A 21,274-nucleotide genomic window follows, 5' to 3' on the forward strand; every position below is an offset into this window, starting at 1 on the left:
GGAGCTCCCGCAGGGAGGAGGGGTGGGGAGGGGGGCTGGGAAGAGCGGGGGAGCCGAGCCGAGCCCGACCCAGACCCAGGCGCTCGGGCTCTTCCCGGCTGCCCCCCACCCCCCGCGGGCGGGCGCCCGGCATTCGCCAAGCGCGCGGCGCTGCTCGGGGCAGGGCGGTCGCCCGCCCGCGGCGGATTGAGTGACAGCCCGGCCGGAGCGCGGGGGGCGGGACCGGCGGGACCACTCTTCCCCGGTGCCCCCCCGCCATCTCCATCTCCATCAACGTCGCCGCCCGCTGCATGGCCGGGGGGCAGCTGCTGGAGGATGAAGAGCTCCGCTGGGGGCAGGAAGGAAAAGCTGCCAGGAGCTAAAGCCCCGGCTGAGCACGGTGAGTGGGGCGGAGGCGGGGCTGTTTCCTAAGTGTGCCTGGCAGTGGGGACAAGACCTCCCCCCCCCCCGCTCTCCTGAAGGGGCAGGGGAGAGAGTCCAGGTCTGGCATCAGCGGAAGGTGAGGGGGGAGGTTCATCCAGGTGCAAAGACCTTTAGGTGAGAATGAGGACAAAGCCAGCTTTGGGCAGGGGCGCAGGAGGATGTGGCCGGGGGTGGGGGGGATTTTGATTTGATCCGAGCATCTTTGTCCCCACCAGCGGGACCCCATGTCCCGGGTCCTGGCCGCGGCCAAACTCCTGCAAGCTGCTCCTCGCTCCTCACACGGCGAGGAACAGCAGCGCCCACCTGTGTTTTGGCATCTGCCTTTCCCAGTAGCTCTTTGCATTGCCCCGCAAGGAAAGCAGGCAGAGCCAAGCAAACTCCACTGAAGCTGGAAGGAGTCCTTGCAGCTCTTCGTGGCTCCCGGGTTTCTCGTCTTAATGCTTTGGGAAGCATTTTCAACCCCCCTAGCTGGTTATATCTTCTCTCTCCCCTCCCTTCCTCAGGGTTTTACACCAGCCATTGCCCTAAGCCTTCAAATCGGTGACCCCTCGTTTGCTGAATGGGGGACTGCTTTCCCCAGCACCAAATCTGTCATGTCCCATTTCCTTACTGTAACACTTGGCTGTCATTGTTTGTCTGCCCTGATGAGCGAGCTAACTGCTTATGGATACAGGTCAGGTTTGTGTGTGTTTGAATTCAGTCTCCAATGTTAGGTAGCGGTTTGTTTTCTGTGGAGGCTCAGAACTGCTTTTCCAGCCTAAATTATGGGCATTTCTCTAGAGAGCTGTCAGGTTTCATCCCAAAAATGGACCATTGAGGATTAGTGGATGCAGCTCAGTATTTTCTGAGTCCTACGATAATTTGTGCCACCACAAGTACCTTTGGTACCCATTCCCCACACAGCCATGCGTCCATCTTTAAGTTTCTCTGATGTGCTGTAACACAGTGTAAAAATAGTAATATTGGTAATGAAGATGTCGCTGTGATTGAGAGTTGAATGGTATTAAGTTTTGTTTGTTGCTATGAAAAGGGTGCTGTCGAGCTGAACTAGTTATGTTTTAAAAGCAAAGGCAGTTAAAGTTGGGTTTTTTTGGTGCTATACATGCCCCTGAATGCTTTTCCCAGTCATCGGGTGATTACAGTTGCACTTTTATTTACTCTGCTGTGTTGTTTGTGTGTCTTTTATCAAAGCAAACGATATCACTCCAGAAGCCTAGTCTAAAAGCTTTATTGGAAAAACTCTGGAAAAATGACTACGTAGGGATGCTCTGTCGAATAATACAGTAAATATAAATGTAAAGAAAATCTTTCAGTCACGGTAATGGTACTAGGGGAAAGAATGCAGGCTAAGGGTAAAGTGATGAGATCCCATTATGTTATATGAGTTTGGGATCAATGAATCTTATGTAACTGTATACAGGAGAAATCCTAGGTCTCTTGAAGTCAAGGGAAGTTTTGCCATACTCTTTTTAGTAGGGCCAAAGTTTCACCCACCAACTTTTATGAAGTGAAGCCAAACTGAGAACCTTTGACTAACATAACTTTGCCATAATTGCACAGCTCATATACGAGTATGTTCCTGTGATAAACCATCTAAAAATAACTCTACAATAAAATAAGCAGTGTAGGTAGGTGTTTTATAAATTCTGATCTGTTTGGTTTTAATGTGAATTCCTCAACAAATATAAGGTGCATCTGTTGGTCAGTTTGAGATGATTGTGTGTTTGAAATACTGTTGAAAATATAATAATATATGCATCAGATGGCTCTACTACAACTTAACATTATTTATTGCTACTATTTATATAATGAATTAGAGGTGCATGATGTATTATGTAACACTCCTGTAGCAAAAACTATTGCTCTTTGTGCTGTGTTCTCTTGGTAAGGTACGTCAGGGTTGTTTATGCAGATCATTTTCTGTACCTTAACAACACCAAATTATGGTGAAGACAAATGCTAAGCTTAATTTGTATGCCCTGAGTGCCAGTTATGTGCTACAATATGTTCTAGAAAATTAATGTACAAAAAACTTAGACTGTTATTCCAATACATATCTACACCTCTTCCCCACCATTTAATCTCAAAATCCAAAGAAATACTTAACTAAGTGTGACATTCTTAGGTACATATTAATCTTTGTAAGGAATACTGATCGCTTCCTCCATCAGAGTAATGGACAGAAAAGAGCACAAGGATTGCAGAGACGTAAATACAACATTTCTATTTGTGCCTTTTCCAGCTTTTTTTTTTTTTTTAAAGCAGACTATAGTTTTGGCTCACTGGTGCATGCATGCAATTATCAAAATGAAATTTATAAAGGTCGTTTGGGAAACAAGTACTATTTGCATTCCAGAGTAAGAGTGGGAGCTATCAGAAGCATGAATTAGTTAAGAATTTGGGAAATCATGCTGCTTTTTCCTGTTTGCTGTCTTCTTGCTATAAAGCAAAAAAACAATTGACTGCAAACTTTGTTTGCTATAAAGCAAAAAAACAATTGACTGCAAACTTTGTGTAAATTGGCACAGTTGCACTGACCTCAATGGAGCTAATATGTTTTACACCAGTCAGTGTTCTGGCGCACTATTTTTAGTGTCTTAAATTAAGACACTATTTATTTCTTACACTTGTCTATTTATTTCTTATACTTTTATGGGACAAATCCAGTTAAGTGCAGAATAGGTTTTATGGATGCTGAATACCCTTAAGTATCACTGTTTTTATTTTAGGAGTTTAGAAGAGCTGGGGCCTCATCAAATCAAGCTATAATACTTTTCGTGTGTATATAACCTTTTATTTTGTTGTGGAGCTACTGATTTGAAAGGTATGCTGCTAAATTATTCCATATATTTATTAAAATTGAAGAATTAATCTTGGTTATTAATTGTACTTTATTATGTTAATGAAAACCCTACACCCGTAAGTAAAAAACCCCCAACTAAATAAAATGCTTCGCTAACAACAAAGTTTTATGCTACTACTAATGGGCTTGTGACGACAATGTTATACTGCACTATTAGGAATACATTTCAAAAGATGAATACAAGTATACACATTTTCCCTGATCCCTTGCAGAGAAAACCTTGTTTTGTGGGATGTAACAACCAGCTGACCACACCAACCTTCCTTCCTCTCAAACTCAGATTTAGAGCAACATAAAGTAGGATTAACATTAACATCTAGACTGCAAGTTGGAACAAAGAATTCCTCCAAGTGTGATATCTTGACTAGATAAATATCAATGATCTCCTGAAAAAGTCTGGTTTTAAAAGATTTGGGATTGGATTAGCATTGGCAACTTGCATTTAAAATTGCTCAAGGGCCTGAAAATCTAGATGGATGGTTATAGCCAGAATTCTATTACAAGTCCTCTTGAAGTAGAGGGTGTTAAGTAGTACTGTAATGGAAACTGTGGTGTAAATCAAGCAAATAGTTTTAGGCTCCTAGTCAGGAAAACTTTGAAATATCTGTATATGTTGGCCAAAAAGATTATTCTAAACTATGTCTTTTGAAAAACAGGTGTGGAAAATTGTTGGAGCAGAAGTACTAAATAATATTTTGGAAGGACAGCAAGCGTTTAATATCCACTGTTAAGCTACATGACAGTGACGTTAAATTCTTGTTGGGAATAAACTTCTTCCTTTCTCTTATTTTATTTAAAGGTGATGGTGGAAGGGGTACCATTCCATTCTTACATATGTGTGATGAGGATTTAGCATAAGAATATTGTTTAAAAAACTTTCAATTTCAGTGATCATGAACAGTGCCAAACTTACAGTCCTGGTGACCTGAAATCCTTTGAGATCCCACTTACTGAAGTCAACTAGTGTTCTTTCTTCCACTTGGATCACGTCCAGATGGGCTTTGGGTCAGGTGGAGCAAGTGCAACACCAGCAGGCACAATCTTCTAGAACTGACAGAATAGTCCAGTCTCTGTTTCTGCTTGGTTCTTATTGCTTGCTGAGCGTGCCAAAAAAAGACTGCACTTGTGGTGATATAAATCAATGTGTTATGAATGTTTGGTCTGCTGAGAATTGGGCTGAGTTTAGTGAATTATGTTGGTAAAAGGAGGGGGGGAGAAAACATGGAAATTGTGTCGATTTAGAAAACTTGGAAATTTTCCACCAGTGAAACGGAGGGAAAAATTGAGAGATGGGCCCCTTTGATCAATGCTCAGATGGTAACTACTGAACTGGACTGCATTTTGCATTTGTGATGGAATGCTAGAAACTGAAGTAAAAGGGTATATAAACCATTACTAGTCACCTGGGATCCCAGTCTCAAAATACTGTTTATATCCTCATAAACTTATTAATGAAATAGTCAACTTTATATGTACAACTGATTGAGATATCTATATCCTTAAATGAAATACTGGCAGCAATAATCCAAAGTGGTGTAAGGCTTTTTTAAAGGATATAAATCTGGAATTTCCTACGTGTCTTATCAGTTTAGTGTTAGTTATTTTAACACATGGAGAGAGAGCGAGAGAGAATAACCATTTAATGTATAACTTTGGGATGTTTTTTCCATTTAGACTTCCTTTCTATGTTCCCACTGAATCTGAATTGTCAGCGAGTGGAAACAAGATACTTATGGTGTTTATAACCATTTTTCATGTTGTCCATGAAAGGATTTCCCTCCTTCTTGGTTTCTTCTTTCTTTATGTGCTGTCTGGGTTATGCCTTTCCTTAAAAAGATGTTGTGGAGATTTTTTTTAAAAAAATCACACTATAGCGACAAATACAGGGAAATGAAAGGTATGAAGGTAGAAGGCTCTTCACTGATCGTGCAACTATTTTTTGTTACTCTAGGAGGAATGATTACTCTGACAGAGCTATAGAAACTAGCTCATTTTGGTACATTTTGATTAATTATTTTATGTTTTGAGTAGCACTGGCTTAGGGGCATTTTTATGTTCACATCTGGAAGTTTCCAGGCTTAGTATTCAGTTTACTGTCTCTGTCTTTGTCTTTCCATTTAGCCTTGCCATGTTATAACAATGAATCATCTTGTCCATTAACTAAACTTGGAAAGTCTGTTTGTGCACTGAATTTGTTTCATCACGTCTCCATAATAATTGATTGGAACCCTGGCAACTCCAACTGCTTTCCCATATGTATTTGGACTGGACTGTACCAAATGTTGTTCTGAGCAACCGAAGGATAAGCTATCAAAAAAATGTCTTTAGTACATTAGAATTTGACATCTTTCTCTTCTGAAAATTTAAAGTAGCATATTTTGACACTTAAAAATCAGTTACTGTCATTTTAACTAATCACACTAGATTATTATAATTCACATATAACAGCAAAAATAGGAAATGACCAATTTGGCAATTTCTGTGACTATTGCAGGCTCAAATAGATACGTTATTTCATTAACCAATTTTAAAAGCCATTTCTGGGGGTACTAAAGCAGTGGTTTTCAAACTGGCCTACGGACTCCTAGGCATCTATGGAAGATGACAGTGATCAATTAGAAATATGTGAATACCCACACTTACAATTCAAAGGGGTCCACACCTCTGTTCAAAATTCCCAAAGGGGTCTTCAGATGGAAAAAAGTTTGACAACCACTAATGCATTCAAAAACAAAGGCAAAATATAAATCCATTATTACCTTAATAATATGAATGAACATCTATGTGGCAGGAAATATGTCACAGCAAATATTCCTGTTAACCTGTGAATATGCTTTCAAACATCACCAGGGTTGACAGTTAAGCACACTTCTTTTGCAAGTAAGTGTCCATTGTTAAATTATTGAAAGGCCTTAAGCAGGCAACAAGTAGTCAGATCAAGTGTATTCTACTGTAATTACAAGTACTGCCCATTACTGGACAGTGCAACTTAGCCTTTTTTTTAATGTTCCCCATAAAAGCAATATAATAGAGACTCCATTCAAGTAGCTGCATGAAATATATACAGTGACTTGCACTATATTCCAAGAACTTTTGTATGCTAGATTATCAAAAAGATATTCTTTTGCATTAAATTAACAAAAGTACCCTTTTGTTGAGATGCTGGTTGGACTTTTATATGATGGGAAAGTGAAACATAATTAATAGGGAGGTCTCAGTTCTTATAAAAGAGGTGATATTTAGCTAACTGTGGCAGTGTCCATGGAAATATCAGTGAAAAGCTTTGAATATAATGGTTAGTATTTGAACTAGATTCTGTACTTAGTGAGGAGATTAGTACTGGGACCAAAGTGCCATTACGATATATTCACAGCAACCTGTGTCATAAAAGAGATGTGTTCCTGTATTTTGTTTCCTAGGTAGAAGAAATTTCAGTACTCTATGCCTTGAGGTCATAAATCTGGCTCATGATGGCCAGATCTGTGTCTTAAAAGATGGGAATGTAATCTTCAAATCATTTGCAGATGAAAGTGGGAATTCTTGGCTGTCAGGGCGGTTTTAGGCATTTCATAGCACCAAAGAGTGCAAATGGATTCCAGTAATGCAAACTAAGTTAACAATTGATGAGCAAAAGCCCTTGAGAGTGGGGAGGAGAGGCGGAATGTTATGAAAAAGATGTGGTCTATAAAATATATTTTTTCCCTAGTAGTATTGCCACAGGCAACTAGATTTAACTAGGTACAGAAGTAAGTGTCATGTGAACTTTTCCAGTATATTCTACCAGCTCTTCAAATACAAGAGAAGATGACAACTCATTGTTTTCACTTATTCTGCTGTGGGAAGAATGTTTGATTGCTCTCTAGGGGAAAACTGGTCTCACCAAAAGAGGAGCATATGGTTATTTATATGTTTTATATCTGTATCCAGCCTGAGGAGCCACCTCTGGCTTGGGGCGGGGGGAGGAGTATAAAACTTGGAATGGGTTGGAAGGAAGCTTTGGTATCTCTTGTTGGTGGCATTATCAAGGACACCAATGCATGTATACAGTCTCCAAAGATGAGTCTTATGAAGTTCATTGTTATGTTGAATTATCTCCTTCAGCTTTTCTGGGAGTTTTAAGTTTAGTGAGAGAGCCTAAATTGTGTCTGATTATGTGGAGTAAATAAATGTATGCACTTGAAAGGTTTTGATTTGACTGGATTTTTTTAATGTATATTTCTAAATGTGACCAAAACTTGCCATCCAGATGTATGTTCCCTAAGCCCACCATCTGTAGTGATTATTGTAGGGAGAGAAAGTTCTACTCCAGCAGTTTGATGTGTTTCAATGAGCAGATCAACTGAGTGACACTGGTGCCAAGATTAAGGATGGGGATGGGGGGAATAGGAGGCTTGGACCACAGAAGCTACAAATGTGTGAGATTCTGGCTCAAAAGGAGCCAAATCAGGAAGAGCTTCAGAAGGAGTTGAAGCTCTTGCCTGCATTAGGGTTATTGGATAATCTTAATGTAGGCAGGAGCTCTTTCTGTAGCCCTTCCTGGCCCATCCCTGTATGTTCCTCCCAGAAACAGAGGCATGCAGGACAGTTCCAGCTGGTAGCAGCTGTTTCTCTAGGTTGTTGTACCACTGCTGCTGCCAGGTGGAAATGCCCTGTGTAATCTGATATCTGATAACCCTAATGCAGACAGGAGGCCCAATCTGCTTCTACACATTGTGTGGGGTGAAATTCCACCTGACCTTGGTGATGGCAGAACTACCCCCAGTTGAGAACCACTGAAGTAAGATGAGGCAGTACAATGGTAGTTCTCAACCAGAGTCTGTCAAATTTATGGAGGTGTGCCTTAAATCTAAAAAGGTGGAGAACCAACCACTGGGTTGGAAGCTGGTATAGCTGCTTGCTCCATGCTTGCTTTGGATGGAGCTGTTTAATGAGTTGCTTTCTGGGTATTTGTGTGTGTTCTGTGCATCTCTTTGTACTGTAACTTGATCCAGGAAGTGAATAGTATAACAGGGTTATGAATAGCTTGTGTGTCTGAGAGTCTACTAGTTAGCTGAGTTTGATAGCCATTCTTAACAACTCTTGTCTCTTTCCTTGTAAGACAGGACAAATCTGAAGCAATGCACCACCTCATTCCTGTGCTCTCAAGGTATCTTAATTTTCACAGTGATATGTCAGGTTAATGATAGTCTTACTTCCTTTAGCCAGTGGGGGGAAAGAGCGTTCATTCTGGGAACTTAGGCTAAATAATTGCTGCTGAAATGGTTGTCTCGACTGAAAACGGGGCAGGCTGCAAAAACCTTAGGTGTAGTCTGGCCAAAATGATTAGGGAATAAATAGAGAGGAATAAACAGGTATTCAGACCTTTGGGACCTAATATTATGCAGTGTAACTGAAGAGAGGCTGTGGGTGCATGGAGGTAAGCTAGGGTGGTGCGGCTGAAATAAATTCCATATTTACTTTCATCTAAGATGACCCTGAATTTAAGATATTAAAATATGGAAAATTCATAAAATTGTTGTTGTTTTCCATGTGTAGAATCATATTATTGGAGAGTTGTCTTTATTTCATCCCTCCAACTGCATCAGTGAGGCAGACAGTGAGGGTATATGGAGGTAAAACAACTTGTCCCCAGCTTGTGCCTGAATTCCTGCCATCTTCCCTGGGCCTCTGCTTTGTGCTGACAGGCTCCGTCTCTGTTCTGATGTGAGGCACTGAGCACATTCCCAGCCCAGATCCTGTAGCAGCTGTGTTTGGGCTGTGCTCAGTGCCTCAGGCTGGGGTGTGGATGGAGCAAGGTAAGCGGGGGAGGGAAAGGGACAGGCAGGGAAGAATAGTCTGTATTGGTGGCGGCGAGGGGGAGATGGAATGCAGAGACTATGGGAGGGGGGCAGGGAAGCAGGCTGCAGTTACGGCACCAATCTGAGGTGGAGGCTGGAGCCTGAGCCACGGAGGATGCCTAGATCCCCTCCCCACCACAAGACCAGTGGCTTTCCCCCCATATTAAATGGGTGAGGGAGGGGGGAAATCCATCATCTTTAAAATCGGCTGATCAACTACTGTATTTACTCAACAGAATGTAAAAAACCTCATATAGATGAGAGAAACCCATCATGTGGATTCGGAAAGAGATTCTAGTGAGGTGTGTTGATAGAATGGAAGTATGTATAACCCAGAACGAGTTAAGTATAGCAAAAATTGCACACATTCCTTTGGCACCAGCCATGTTGTATGCACTTTCTCCAGCTATGCCAATATTAGATAAGTCAGGCCAACAGAGCCTTACGATCATTTTCAAAGCAATGCTATGCAGCTGCTAGAGTGATGAATCCATCTTTCCAAAGTTATGTAATCATGAACACTTGTAAGAATGAGCATCTATTGAAAGTTTCCTGAAGGTCTCTGGTGCCAGGAACCAAAATTATACCCCTACAAATGAGACAAAACTTAAAGATTTGTTTTGCTAAACCAAACTATGTGCCTGCTTGCAGACCTTGAGTACTTTAGGGTAACAGAATTTTCAAGCCATGTTAACCTAAAATATTCCTTAGCAAGAAGTTAGTATTTTGCAAAAAAACCTGATTAACTACCCTCCCCTCCCCCCCACAAACAAATTTTGCATCCTAATTTTATCTGCTTCTAATTTTATAATGAGGGAACTCTGCAAAACCTTACAGAATGCCTAGGAATTTAGTGACCAGACTATGCCCAGCAAATATACTCCAAACTTACAGCCTCCATCTGTGTCACTTCACTTAAGACAAAATCCACAATGTTCTTTATAGTCCTTCAAGATAACCTTTGCTCCATGAGTGCTGTAAGATCAAAAGAAGAAAGCTAAGTGCTCACTCTTTAAATACTGACTGCTATTCTCCTCATAATGGTGCTGATTTCACTTTTAGTTCTTTTACTAGATGGCTTGTTTCATGACTTAGACTTCCATGAAATGTCAAATGACAGCTGCTACCCACTAAATCCAAATAAAAAGACACTCTATTTCTGCATATCATGGCTCTCCAGTCCCAAATAGATCACAAACCATATTTTTCAAGATTTCATGTACAACAAAAATGCTGCATTGCGGCCAGCTCTAATCATGTCTTTCAGAGTCTGAGCTCTCTGGCAACAAGCCTGGAAGCCTTGGCATCACTGGATGTTTTAGAGCTGTAGACCCCAGTGTTTCTGGTTCTGGAGGAATCCAACAATGCAGACTACCCCAGAGTCATGGGCTGCAAACATGAAAGATGCCCCAAAATCACAAATGCAGGGAATCAGTCTATAGACTTCGAGTTTTACTTCTATGCTTGGAAGCCTCAAGTGCTCCAGTTATATGTAGCCTGCAATGATCTACAGCAGGTGTGTCAAACTCATCTGGCCCCATGAGTCAGAGGAGTGGTCCAGGGCTGGTTTGGCAGGCTGGATCAGGCCCATGGACCCCCACCCCGCCTCCCTGTCTTAAGGTCTGGGATGCTGGTGGGAAGAGGCCTGGCATCTTGGGCACTTGGCTGCTGCTGTGGGAGCAAGCTGTGGCATTGGGCTTCTTCCTATGGTGCTGCTGGGGCTCCAGCACCATGACCCTCACCCCTCACTAAGGCTATGGGCTGGATGACCTAGCTGTATGGGCCTGATCTGGCCTATGGGTGTATGTTTGACACTCCTGGTCTGGGGTGGGGGAGGGGAGAGCATATTGTACCCCATGTCCACCAACAACCCACCATTTCAACACTATTTCACAACACCTCCCCCCCACAAAAAGCCATATGCTGCACTAAAACAGGCAAGGCAGCAGGTATTCACGGTGGAGGTAGGAAGCAACCCCATTGAGAAGTCCCCATGGAAACTGTTCCAAGCCCTGGCAGCTTGGGAATGCTGGGAAATCTAGTCCTAAAAGCCAGAAAACTAACAGCTGCCGGATCTGGCACCACCCCTCTGCCCCACCCCCGCCTCCTGCCACTGTACTATTATTACACCATTAATTTTCAGTAAGCGTTCGTGGTACACATCTGCTTCACAACACAAAACACCCACACACTGGTCCACCTCACCACCACTACCATCTGCAATCACTTATATGCCAGGTTGGTACCACCTGATACTCTCAACCCCATATATTTGTGATATCATATCCTATATGCAGTTACAAAAAAAAATCGTGTATACATTTTCATCACTTAGTAACATGGCGGGGGAATGGAAAGGGACAGGAGGGATGATTCACATGGCTTGTAATTGGGTTCACCATGGAGTCACTTACTGGGAGACTGGCCTGAACCTAGGCTGGTGCAAGTGGCAGGGTTTTGGGGTGACCGTAGCCTGGTGTGGGGTGTGCGTGGGAGGGATACTTAGCATGCAACTTCTGGGGGGGTGGTAAGGGGTGGGGACTGTGGAAGCCAGTTTACTGGTGAACATGTGCCTTCTGCTGAAATTCATTAGGAAAGACATTACTGGGGGTAGATTGGTATTTGGCTTCCCTTGCTGGAATCTGTGAATAATTACACATGAGACTTAAGTTGTTCAAAAGCCCATGGCATGCAAAGACAAACACAATGCACCAAAATAATCCAGGTTAAAATTTTTAAAGCGTGTTAAATTAACGGGGATCAAATGCTGTGGTGTGTTCAAATGCCCTGTCTTGCCAACTTGGGCCTCATCTGGCCAACTTCAGGGAAATTAGCCTGAAAGCCCTAGCAAGACTGCTTGCTGCAGGCATAGATTCTGGAACTACTGATGTCAGGTGGCGTTATTTCATATTTTGAAAACCTTGGCTTTTATTCTGTGTACAGTGTTGTTGAACTCATAATGGTTTGAAGGAAACATTAGGTTTGGAGATCAACGATTTATAGTAAAATCCCCCTCCCCCAAAAGCGGACAACACCAGCCTGCTTTTATTTTTGTGGCCTAAAAATAATTTTGTGGCCTAATAATAAAGTATATCTGCAGATGTATTGGCTGGTGGCTACTCAGGAAATTGACAGTTTACCAAAAAAGTCACTTGACTTCCTACCTGTATCATTAATCCTACCATAAGGCCATATATTTTCCCCAGTCTTGTGAGAAGACTGCCTTGGTATAACAAACATTATAATCATATAGAAAGACCAACTGTGTGTTATCTGATCTTGGTGATTTATTTAAAAATAGAGTAACTAATAACTTATTTCTCTTTAATGCAAAAGCTTCATTGTGTCAAACCCTGAGTAGGCTCTATATAATTTTTTTTAGTACAACTAACCATTCTTTTTCTCATTCTCTTTTTTGCTATTTAATGAATAATAATTAATATGTTAAAAATCATTATATAGAATCATGTTCAGAATAACTGTACCCATCAACTACTATTTTAATTTTCCACTCAAACCATTCAAAAGAAATGTTGCCTTGTCCCCAAAATTGACTTTTTATCATTTCATTTCTCTCACTTAATTTTTGCATTTTATTATATTACATCTGGCATTCTTTAAAATCTCAGGATTTTTATTTGATTACTGTGGACTTCAGCATGTGTTTATGTGGTGCCCAAAAATCAACATATATCTTGATTATTCTAAAACCTCCTTTCTTAATTTGTTTTTTTCCTTCAGGTCCCCCATCTGTTTATAAAGCTTTTGTTTTACTGTCTAGAATCCAATTTTGCCCCTACATTTTTTTGTAAATTGTCCAAATATAGGCTTTTAGAATATGAAAGGACCTTTTTGATATTTAAACCCGATTTCTTCATAATACATTCCCACATAAAAAACTTCACCAAGTAATCTCTGAATGAAGCCCATAACTTTAAGCTATAGGAAGACATCCCATATTGATTTAACTCAAAATGCTAGAAAAACCCACCCTCGAATAGATTGCTTAAAATTAGTTCCTTATTTCTACTATGGGGGGATGGGAGACAGGATATGATTTCAAAACACTGGTTTTTTTGTTGTTGAATAGATGGCCTGTCTAGTGTCAAGAATCTCCTCGCCAACAAAGTAGTTGTAGGCCATGATCTTCTCTCTCTTTCACCCTTATTTCAGATGAATGAATTAGGGCGAGTGGTTTTTTTTAAGGGTATGTCTATGCAATAAAATGAAAGTGCATATGCCTGAAGACCATATTCATCCTCTAAGCTCTTAGCATTAAATGAGAAGTCAAACTAGAAAACAGTCTCTTAAATCCTTTTTAGTGATGTTGCACTCCAAGACACTGCCCCTACCTGGATGACTTGGATTAGACTGGAAAAATGGTCCACAATAAACCAGATGACATTCAACAAGGATAAGTGCAAAATCCTGCACTTGGGATGGAAAAATTGCATGCACAGATATAAACCAGGGAATGACTGGCTAGGCCAAAGTACTATAGAGAAGGACACAGGTCTTACAGTAGGCTATAAGCTCAATATGAGCCAACAGTGTCCTGTTGCTGGAACAAAAAAAGAAGCTAACAGTATTCTGGGTTACAACAACAGGACTGTCACTTACAAATCAAGAGAAGTGATCATTCCCTTCAATTCAGCACTGATGAGGCCTTGCTTCATGTACAGTGGCCAGTTTTGGCTCCACACTTCAAAAAGATGTGGACAGATCGGAAAGAGTAGGAGAGAGCAACAAAAATGGTTAGAGGCCTGGGAGAGATGACTTATAACGAAAGGCTGAAACAGCTAGGATTGTTTAGTTTGGAGAAGAAAAGACTGAAGAGGGATTTGATAACAGTCTTCAAATGCCCAAGGGCCATTGGAGTGGCAGTGAAGATGGGCTTTCTCTGTGTCTGTAGGGGACAGTACTAGGAGCAATGGCCACAAGGTACAGGAAAATAAATTTTAGTTTAGAGGTTCAGAGGAATTCCTACAGAATTAAAACAGTCTTTCTAGAAAAGTTGTGGAATCTTCTTATATATATGTGCAACCCCTCACTTGGCCTACATGTCAAAATCAGTTATGTTCTTTGTACACTTAAGAGCATTGAACACTTAAGGTCATTGAAGGGCTGACCATTCCTGCTGATTCAAAACAGTGGTAACTTCTCTTCTGATAGGTCCGTATTTCCTCAGGTGGACACTGAGCAGCCAATGTCAAATGTAGTGACTAATCTGTTTCCAGAACCTGGAACACCCCTGCTTCTTTCTGCTTCCAAAATGCAGAAATACAGAGAAGTTCCTGCTGTGTCTAGTGGTATGAAAAAGTACATGGCAGAATACAGCTTCTGCCATTTTTATGGCTTTTTGCCTAGCTACACCATGCAACAAAGGCAGAAGTGCATAGTGAAAACTTAAGAACCTTCTCTCTCAGTGATATAAATGTCTCTCTTGTTAAGATATAACTTGGACACACTTCTGAATTAAGAAAGATTTATTGTGTTCTTTCATTCTTCTGAAGCCTTTTCTTGAAATTTAAGATCACAGAGCCAGTTTTTTTGGTCTGGTGAAGTTCTCAGCACAGAACCTAGAGAGTAAATGGCAAAAAGAGTTTTAACCTTTAGAATTGCTGTAATTTATGATGGGCTACCTGTGATGTAAAGGCTGTCCCAGAAGTCAGCAACATTTGGAGCATAGAGATAATCTATCTAAACAGAGATACTTTAGACATTAAAAAGGGGAATTTGGCAGGAACAAGACCTAGTTTAAAAGCTACTAGAATGGTCCAAACAATTCAAATATATGCCTTTAGCAGTGGATAAAATTTTGGTCTAAATTTGCCACCAGGGAAAGCAGTCCAGTATTTGACACTTTGAGTGGATAGTAAAGACAAAATTCCCTTGTTACAAAAACATGCAATATACTTAATGCCATTGTGAAAATAATTAAACTCTCCCCTTGATAGCTTATCATGGGGAGGGGGGGAGGGGGAAGAGGAGAAACCAAATCCTTGTAGCTTAAGCATTTACAATGAACTAAATATTATCTAGTCACAACCCAGTTAAAATCTCCATAACTGGTGTATAGACATGCTGCATACTGTAAGAAAAATGGTATTTAGGACATGCTACATGTTGTTTTACAAGTTTTAGCTATTTGTGTGGTTTCACCATAGAAATATATTGTTGTAGATTGTGCGCAGGTAGGGCCTAGGAGTGGCCATGTATTCCTTAGCACCCCTCTACCGTCACTTCAGGTGGTCCAAGCACCCTCGAACCTCGCCCGCCACGACTTTGCTGTTAAATGGTTAAATGGGAGGCTGCCTTTATCCGCCTGGTGACTGGTAAGTGTGTCCTGCCCCTACTCCGTATGGGGTGCCTCTATCTGTCCCCGCCTTAGGGCTAAGCGTGCCCTCTCTAGCACCCTGGGCTCCTTACCCATCTGTGGGCCTGACTCTCCGCCGCTGCCCCGCTCCGGAGCCTGTACCGCGCCTCTCGCACCCGCTGCCCCGCTCTGGGGCCTGTGCCTTCTCTAGGCCAATATGGCGCTCTTCACGCCCGGGGCTCCAACCCCTGCCTGGCGAGCGCTCGCTTTGCCCCCTCTGGGGCCTGGCCCTCTCCTGGCAAGTGTCTGGGCTCCAATCCCCGCCTGGCAAGCGCCTGGGGCTCCAACCCCCACCTGGCAAGCGCTCGCTTTGCCCCCTCTGGGGCCTGGCCCTCTCTAGGGCTCCTGCCACGCTTCCTGCAGCCATTGCCCAGCCTCTGGGCTTATCGCGCTCCTCGGGCTCAGGTGGCTGCAGCCGTGCCTGGCCCCCTTGACCCTTCTCCAGGTCTTCTACCTTCTGGGCAACCCCCCACGCCTCTCTCTGGCACAACCCGTGCTTCTCCGGCGCAACTGTAGTGCCCTGCTGGCACTGTGCCCTTACTGGGTACTGGGGACCCCCAAGCTGCTGGGGAGCTCCCCTGAGGCCTCCTCGCTCCCCTACAGCCTCACCCGGTCCTCCGGTTTAAACTATAACTGAGACTCAAGCCATCTGGCTGTAACATAAACACCGAGTCTCTGTACTCCAAACCATAAACTCCAAGCCCCCACCAGGGCTCTCAATCCTTCCTCCTTTTAGGGTGTTCTTGTTCCCCGCATCATCGCAGCCAGCCAGCGCAACAATGGCAGCATCCACCAGCTCAGGCTACTCAGCTCTGCCACAGAGCTCCCACTCCTGTGGCAGACAGAAGGGAACTGCTCTTCAGGCTCTGGCCTGGGCTGTTTATAAAGGCCCGGCCCTGCCCCCTTCTGGCCACCTGACCCACCTGGTTGCCCTAGCAACCTGCACCTGAGCTGCCCTGGTGATTGGCAGCTCTGACAATCAGCACCTGAGCTGCCCTGGTGACTGACAGCTCACCTTATTACTCTCTTAGGCATGGAGCACCCCAGTGCCTCCATGACATAGATATACAGCACACACCAAGAGGGTATAGCCTAGAACTCTAGTGCACTCTGTGTTAGCATTATTTGTCCATGTTATTGTATCTTTTCACGTTTAGTCCCTACTTCAGCTGTTCTAAAATGTCCAGGACTAACTATGCTTTTGGAACTGTCTAAAATAGTCTATGTTAAAATATGCAACATAGTCTGTCTGTTCTTCTTCCTTGCTTATTTGCTATGATAGCTATTTTTCATGAAAATATAAAATTTCTTATGAAATCATGTAGGCCAGTATAGGCAATCCTGGACTTACGACTTTTTGAGTTATGATGAATGACACTTACGGCTTTTCTAAATGTATACCCTGTTTCGAGGTTCCAGTGTGGATTTTGACTTTACATCATTCGACATAGCTTCATCCTGCTGGTAAGTCCCTTGTGGGGGGAGGGAAGGAGTGTGGGGGTACAGATCAACATCCCTGCAGTGAGAGAGGGTTTGGGGCTGGGACAGGGGCTGGGGAAAGCACTGCCCAGTCAGAGCAGGAGAAGGGGGGCACGGGGTGGGGCAGCTCCTGCTGCTGCATACCATGAGTCCAGCAGCTCTCATCACTGCTCCTGCCACTGAGGGTACAGGGGCGATGTGTGCTCATAGATCTGTGTGTGGCAGTTGAGGCCAGGGCTGTGCCAAGCTGTGGTCTGGATGGGTGATGGAAGGCACTGGGAGTGGCGGCTATGTTCTTCTGCCGTGGTGTGGTGGAGCCACTGTGCTGCCTCTGGACAAGTGGCACACAGCAGCAGGAGCCACCCCAGCCTCCCTGCACCTCCTGGACAAGCAGTGGCTTTGTTCCAGGCCCACCCACCATGCCATGGCTGGGTGATTGGTGGCAGCACATGGGTGGGGGGTGTGCCTCTGGCTTGGGGCAGGGTGGATGGCAGAGTGGGGGCTATGGGGTGTTGTAGCCACCCTAAAATCTGCTGTAGCTCCCCCATATCTCTCACTGCCTGCCCAGAGTGCAGCCTGGTGCAGCCCCAGCCCCACCCACTCTGCCCTGATCTGGGGGCACAAGCCCCCCCATGCTCTGCTGCTGCTTGCCCAGCTGGGGTGGATGGGAGGGCACGGAATGAAGCTGCTGCTCGTTTGGAAGGTGCAGGGAGACCAGGGTGGCTCCTGTTGCTATGCGCGACTTGTTCAGCTGCTCCACCCCACCCCAGCTGGGTGAGCGGCAGGAGGGCATAACCCCTGCTGCCAGTGCATTTTGCCACCTACCTAGAATGCAGCCTGGTGCAGCCCTGGCCCTGCCCACCCTGTGCAGATCCAGGGGTACATGCCCCTCCCCCATGCCCTCCCAGACTGGCAATGGGAGCAGTGGCAAGAGCTGCTGGATGAGCTGGTCCTGGACCAGCAGTCCACAGCAGTGGGAAGTGCCCCCCCACCCCAGCCCCAATCTACCCCTTGCTGTGGGGGTGTTGATCTGCATCCATTCCCTTTCCTTCCCTCCTCCCTCACCACAACAGACTTACCAGCTGGACGCAGCTGTGTTGAGCATCGATAAAGGAACCAATCCCCCTTTTATAACATTATTCCTATAGGAAAACTGGTTCTGAGTTGCAATGTTTTAACTTGACACGTGGTTTTCAGGAATCAATTGCTTTGTAAGACTGCATGTATAGAGACACCACACTTTTACCACTATAGATCATTGGAAGCTGCTCTGTACCTGTAATAGAACAGAATTTTAGCATGTAAAACCAGTCTGTACCCATAACAGAACAGAAGTATGGCACTAGACTCATTTAAATGGCAGAATCTGGTCTAAGATTTCCTGCCCCCCTCAAAAGTGTTTGCTGCTGATCTAAACTACACCATTTACAGAAAACTCTGTAACTTAAGATTGATTCTGTCTTGGGCTTTTTGAAGGTCTGTACCTAGCCCTGATCTCTTTATTCTGAGTTTGAACTTGTCATTTTTGGCTTTGTCCATCATAATCTCCTCCATGGCAACCAGTTGTGGTGCCATGACCAGAGGTTTTCTTTAGTTTAGGTGAAGAATTTAAGTGGTGAACGTGAAAAAATTGTTAAAGGGGAGCCATTTTTATTAACCAAACAGGATACTGCCAAATGTCTAACATCTGTCCATAGTGGTGGTTTGGGGAAAAAGAAATGCAGAATGAAATAAATGAATTATTTTATGGAAAGATTGTTTTTTCTCTACCTAGCAGAGTTTTTAATCCTGCAATGGATCATACTTTCTCACTTTGTAGTATAATCCACCATAAGGATTTGCTTATGCATAATATCAGGATGCAGCAAGAGCATGCATTTGCTATTCACTGGGCAAGTCTTCACATTCATTAATACACCGTAATTTTGGTGCATTAAGTTTAGTGTCTATAATAATGGGTGCATACTTTTCTTTGTGGTGATACCATGCAGTAGGCTATTTCTACTGTGCATTAGCATGGTTTTTGTCTGCCACGCTGACGTGCAGTAGAATTAGTCTACTGCGCATTTAGTGTCTCATGTAGGTGCATCTACTGGGTGTGTCTACACGTGGAGTTATGTGCGTTTAAACTTAATATGCCTTAAAGCACATTAAGGCAATTTAGGCATGCATCTACAAGTAGATGCTATAATGTGCATTAAGATGTGTTAAATTTAGTCTGCCATAGCTAAGTCTCATTAGCCCACATGTAGCCATGCTAATGAGCATTAATAAAGTGTGTGTCAATAGACACACACACAATGCATTAATATGCATTAAGTGTCTATACATGGGCTAATGTGACTTGGCTATGCAAGCTTAAATTTGGTACTTGCTTTAAGCAGGTATCAAATTTAAGTAGGGTTAGCCTAAAATTGGCATTTTAAGGTGCATTAAGGGTGTGCACATGTAGACACACACCCTTAATGGTAATTTTAGGCTAATCCCACTTAAAAGCGCCACTGTAGACATGCCCACTGAGCATGAAACTAAACAAGTTCTACTATGTCATATAAGCTCCACCTTGCTTATCTCTATGTACCTCATAGATCTGTAGAAGACATAGTGCCCTGAATGTAGTTAAGCCACCCTTCTGCTTATGGATCTTGGTTCTCATAACCTTTTACTAGAATTTGAATGGGATACTGGGGCTGTAGCATGTTTTTTTGTTTTTGTTTAAGGAGCTCTCTCCTGAAAGGAAAGACAATTTCATATGCAATGTTGTCCTCAAACTTTAAAAAAGGTGGAAAACATGAAATGCTTGCTATTTTTTATAATGTATGCACTAAAATGTCACTGTAGTTGCATATAAGGTAATAGATCATTTCAAACATGCACATTCTTGAAGTGCATAGTTCATTTATTATTATCATAATTAAATCTGTAATATTAAAATGCATAATATTGTTAAAACATAACTGGTGGCAGTAAGACCAGTTTTAAATAGCATTGTAAAGGACTTGATTGGAAGAAAACTCTCTTTTTTTAATATCTAAACATTTTATTTTTCACAAACTAAACAATATTTAAAGTCTCATGTTAGTTTTAGCGTGTTTTATAGATTGCCAGTAATTTTGAGTAGGTAAGATGCAGGCCTGCATGGTTTGGTAGGTTATACATCTGATGGAGACTGTACTAGTCTTTCCTCAGCAGCAATTTTTTTCCTCTGAAGTGTTTTCAAAACTTTTAAAAGGGTTATTGCTGGTCCTTTTTGCTATGGCTCAAATTCTGTGGCAACTACAATAGATATTCAAAGACTGTACAAACTAGGGTATCTTAAACATACATATTTCATATGTATTCATATGTCAAGAACTTTAACTCTCTGCTCTTTCCCTATAGATAACAAATGTAATGCATATAGTGTAAGAAAAGTCCTCTAACAAGAAAAAGCCAGAGGATCAACAGGGATCTTTGTTTAATATAATGCTGATCCTATGCTCCACAAAACTTGTTAACATGAGGCTACTCCTACAATATATAAAGGTTAGCATTTACAGTTCTACAACTCCAGCAATTTTCATTTACATTTCAAAGAAACAGAGAGCTCACATCTCTGATTCCAGTATTCAGTAAAGCTGGATAAGCAGTCCTATATCCATCCAGTATGACTAGTTTTCATCAATTTCATTTGTTCCATTTTCTCAGTTGCCTCTTTAATCTCATGTTTTCTGATCATTGGCTTATAATCTGATTTGACGGCAAAAGAGTGACCAAAAATATATTGATGTAAATGCTTGTAAACCAGATAGAACTGCATTTTTCATTTGGGCTCATTTTCTTTAGTCTGTGTGAACAACTTTGAAGCTCATGACTCTACTTCAACAGGCCATTTTTAAGTGTACCTGCTTACATAGCTAGTTGTTTACTTTGATTAGAAAAAGCAAGCATAGTAGCTGTTTGCTCTGTAACATGGCTTGTCATTCTGGAAAGTAACACTGTACTGCCTATATTACATAGATTAATTATTTTGCTATAGGAACTGTTACTGCTGTATGCATTTCAGATGGCTTCTGACTTTAACTACATCAAGAAAATCTCTTAGCTAAAACAATGGCCCTTGCTGATACTCAACTCCATGTGATTTTTGTCTACAGCTATACATCTTTGTGAAGTGATTCCATCTTCATTTGGAATATTTTACAATCCTTTTCAGCAAAGGCTTGTCTTTGTTGTTGCTACCTGCCAACTTTGAGGCTCTATGCCTACTTAAAACCCAACTAAAGTCAGAGACCAGCTAAATGCATACTATTGCTA

The 21,274-nt window shown here is 42.5% G+C and overlaps 1 protein-coding gene across 3 annotated transcripts in view; it reads left to right on the plus strand.

Annotated features, from left to right (window-relative positions):
• Nucleotides 1-238: 238 nt before the first annotated feature.
• ZNF385D (zinc finger protein 385D) overlaps nucleotides 239-21,274 on the plus strand; it is a 739,383-nt gene continuing 718,347 nt past the window's right edge. For 2 of the 3 annotated variants that reach the window (XM_090046559.1, XM_090046561.1), the window contains exon 1: nucleotides 239-379. In XM_090046559.1, coding sequence (XP_089902685.1) covers nucleotides 316-379 — 64 coding nt within the window. In that variant the 5' untranslated portion in view covers nucleotides 239-315. The remainder of the gene's footprint in view (nucleotides 380-21,274) is intronic. The other variant, XM_090046560.1, reaches the window with a different exon arrangement.

Source organism: Crocodylus siamensis, chromosome 5 (assembly GCF_052110815.1).
Source record: "Crocodylus siamensis isolate JL-2025a chromosome 5, ASM5211081v1, whole genome shotgun sequence".
Taxonomy (NCBI): Eukaryota; Metazoa; Chordata; order Crocodylia; family Crocodylidae; genus Crocodylus; species Crocodylus siamensis.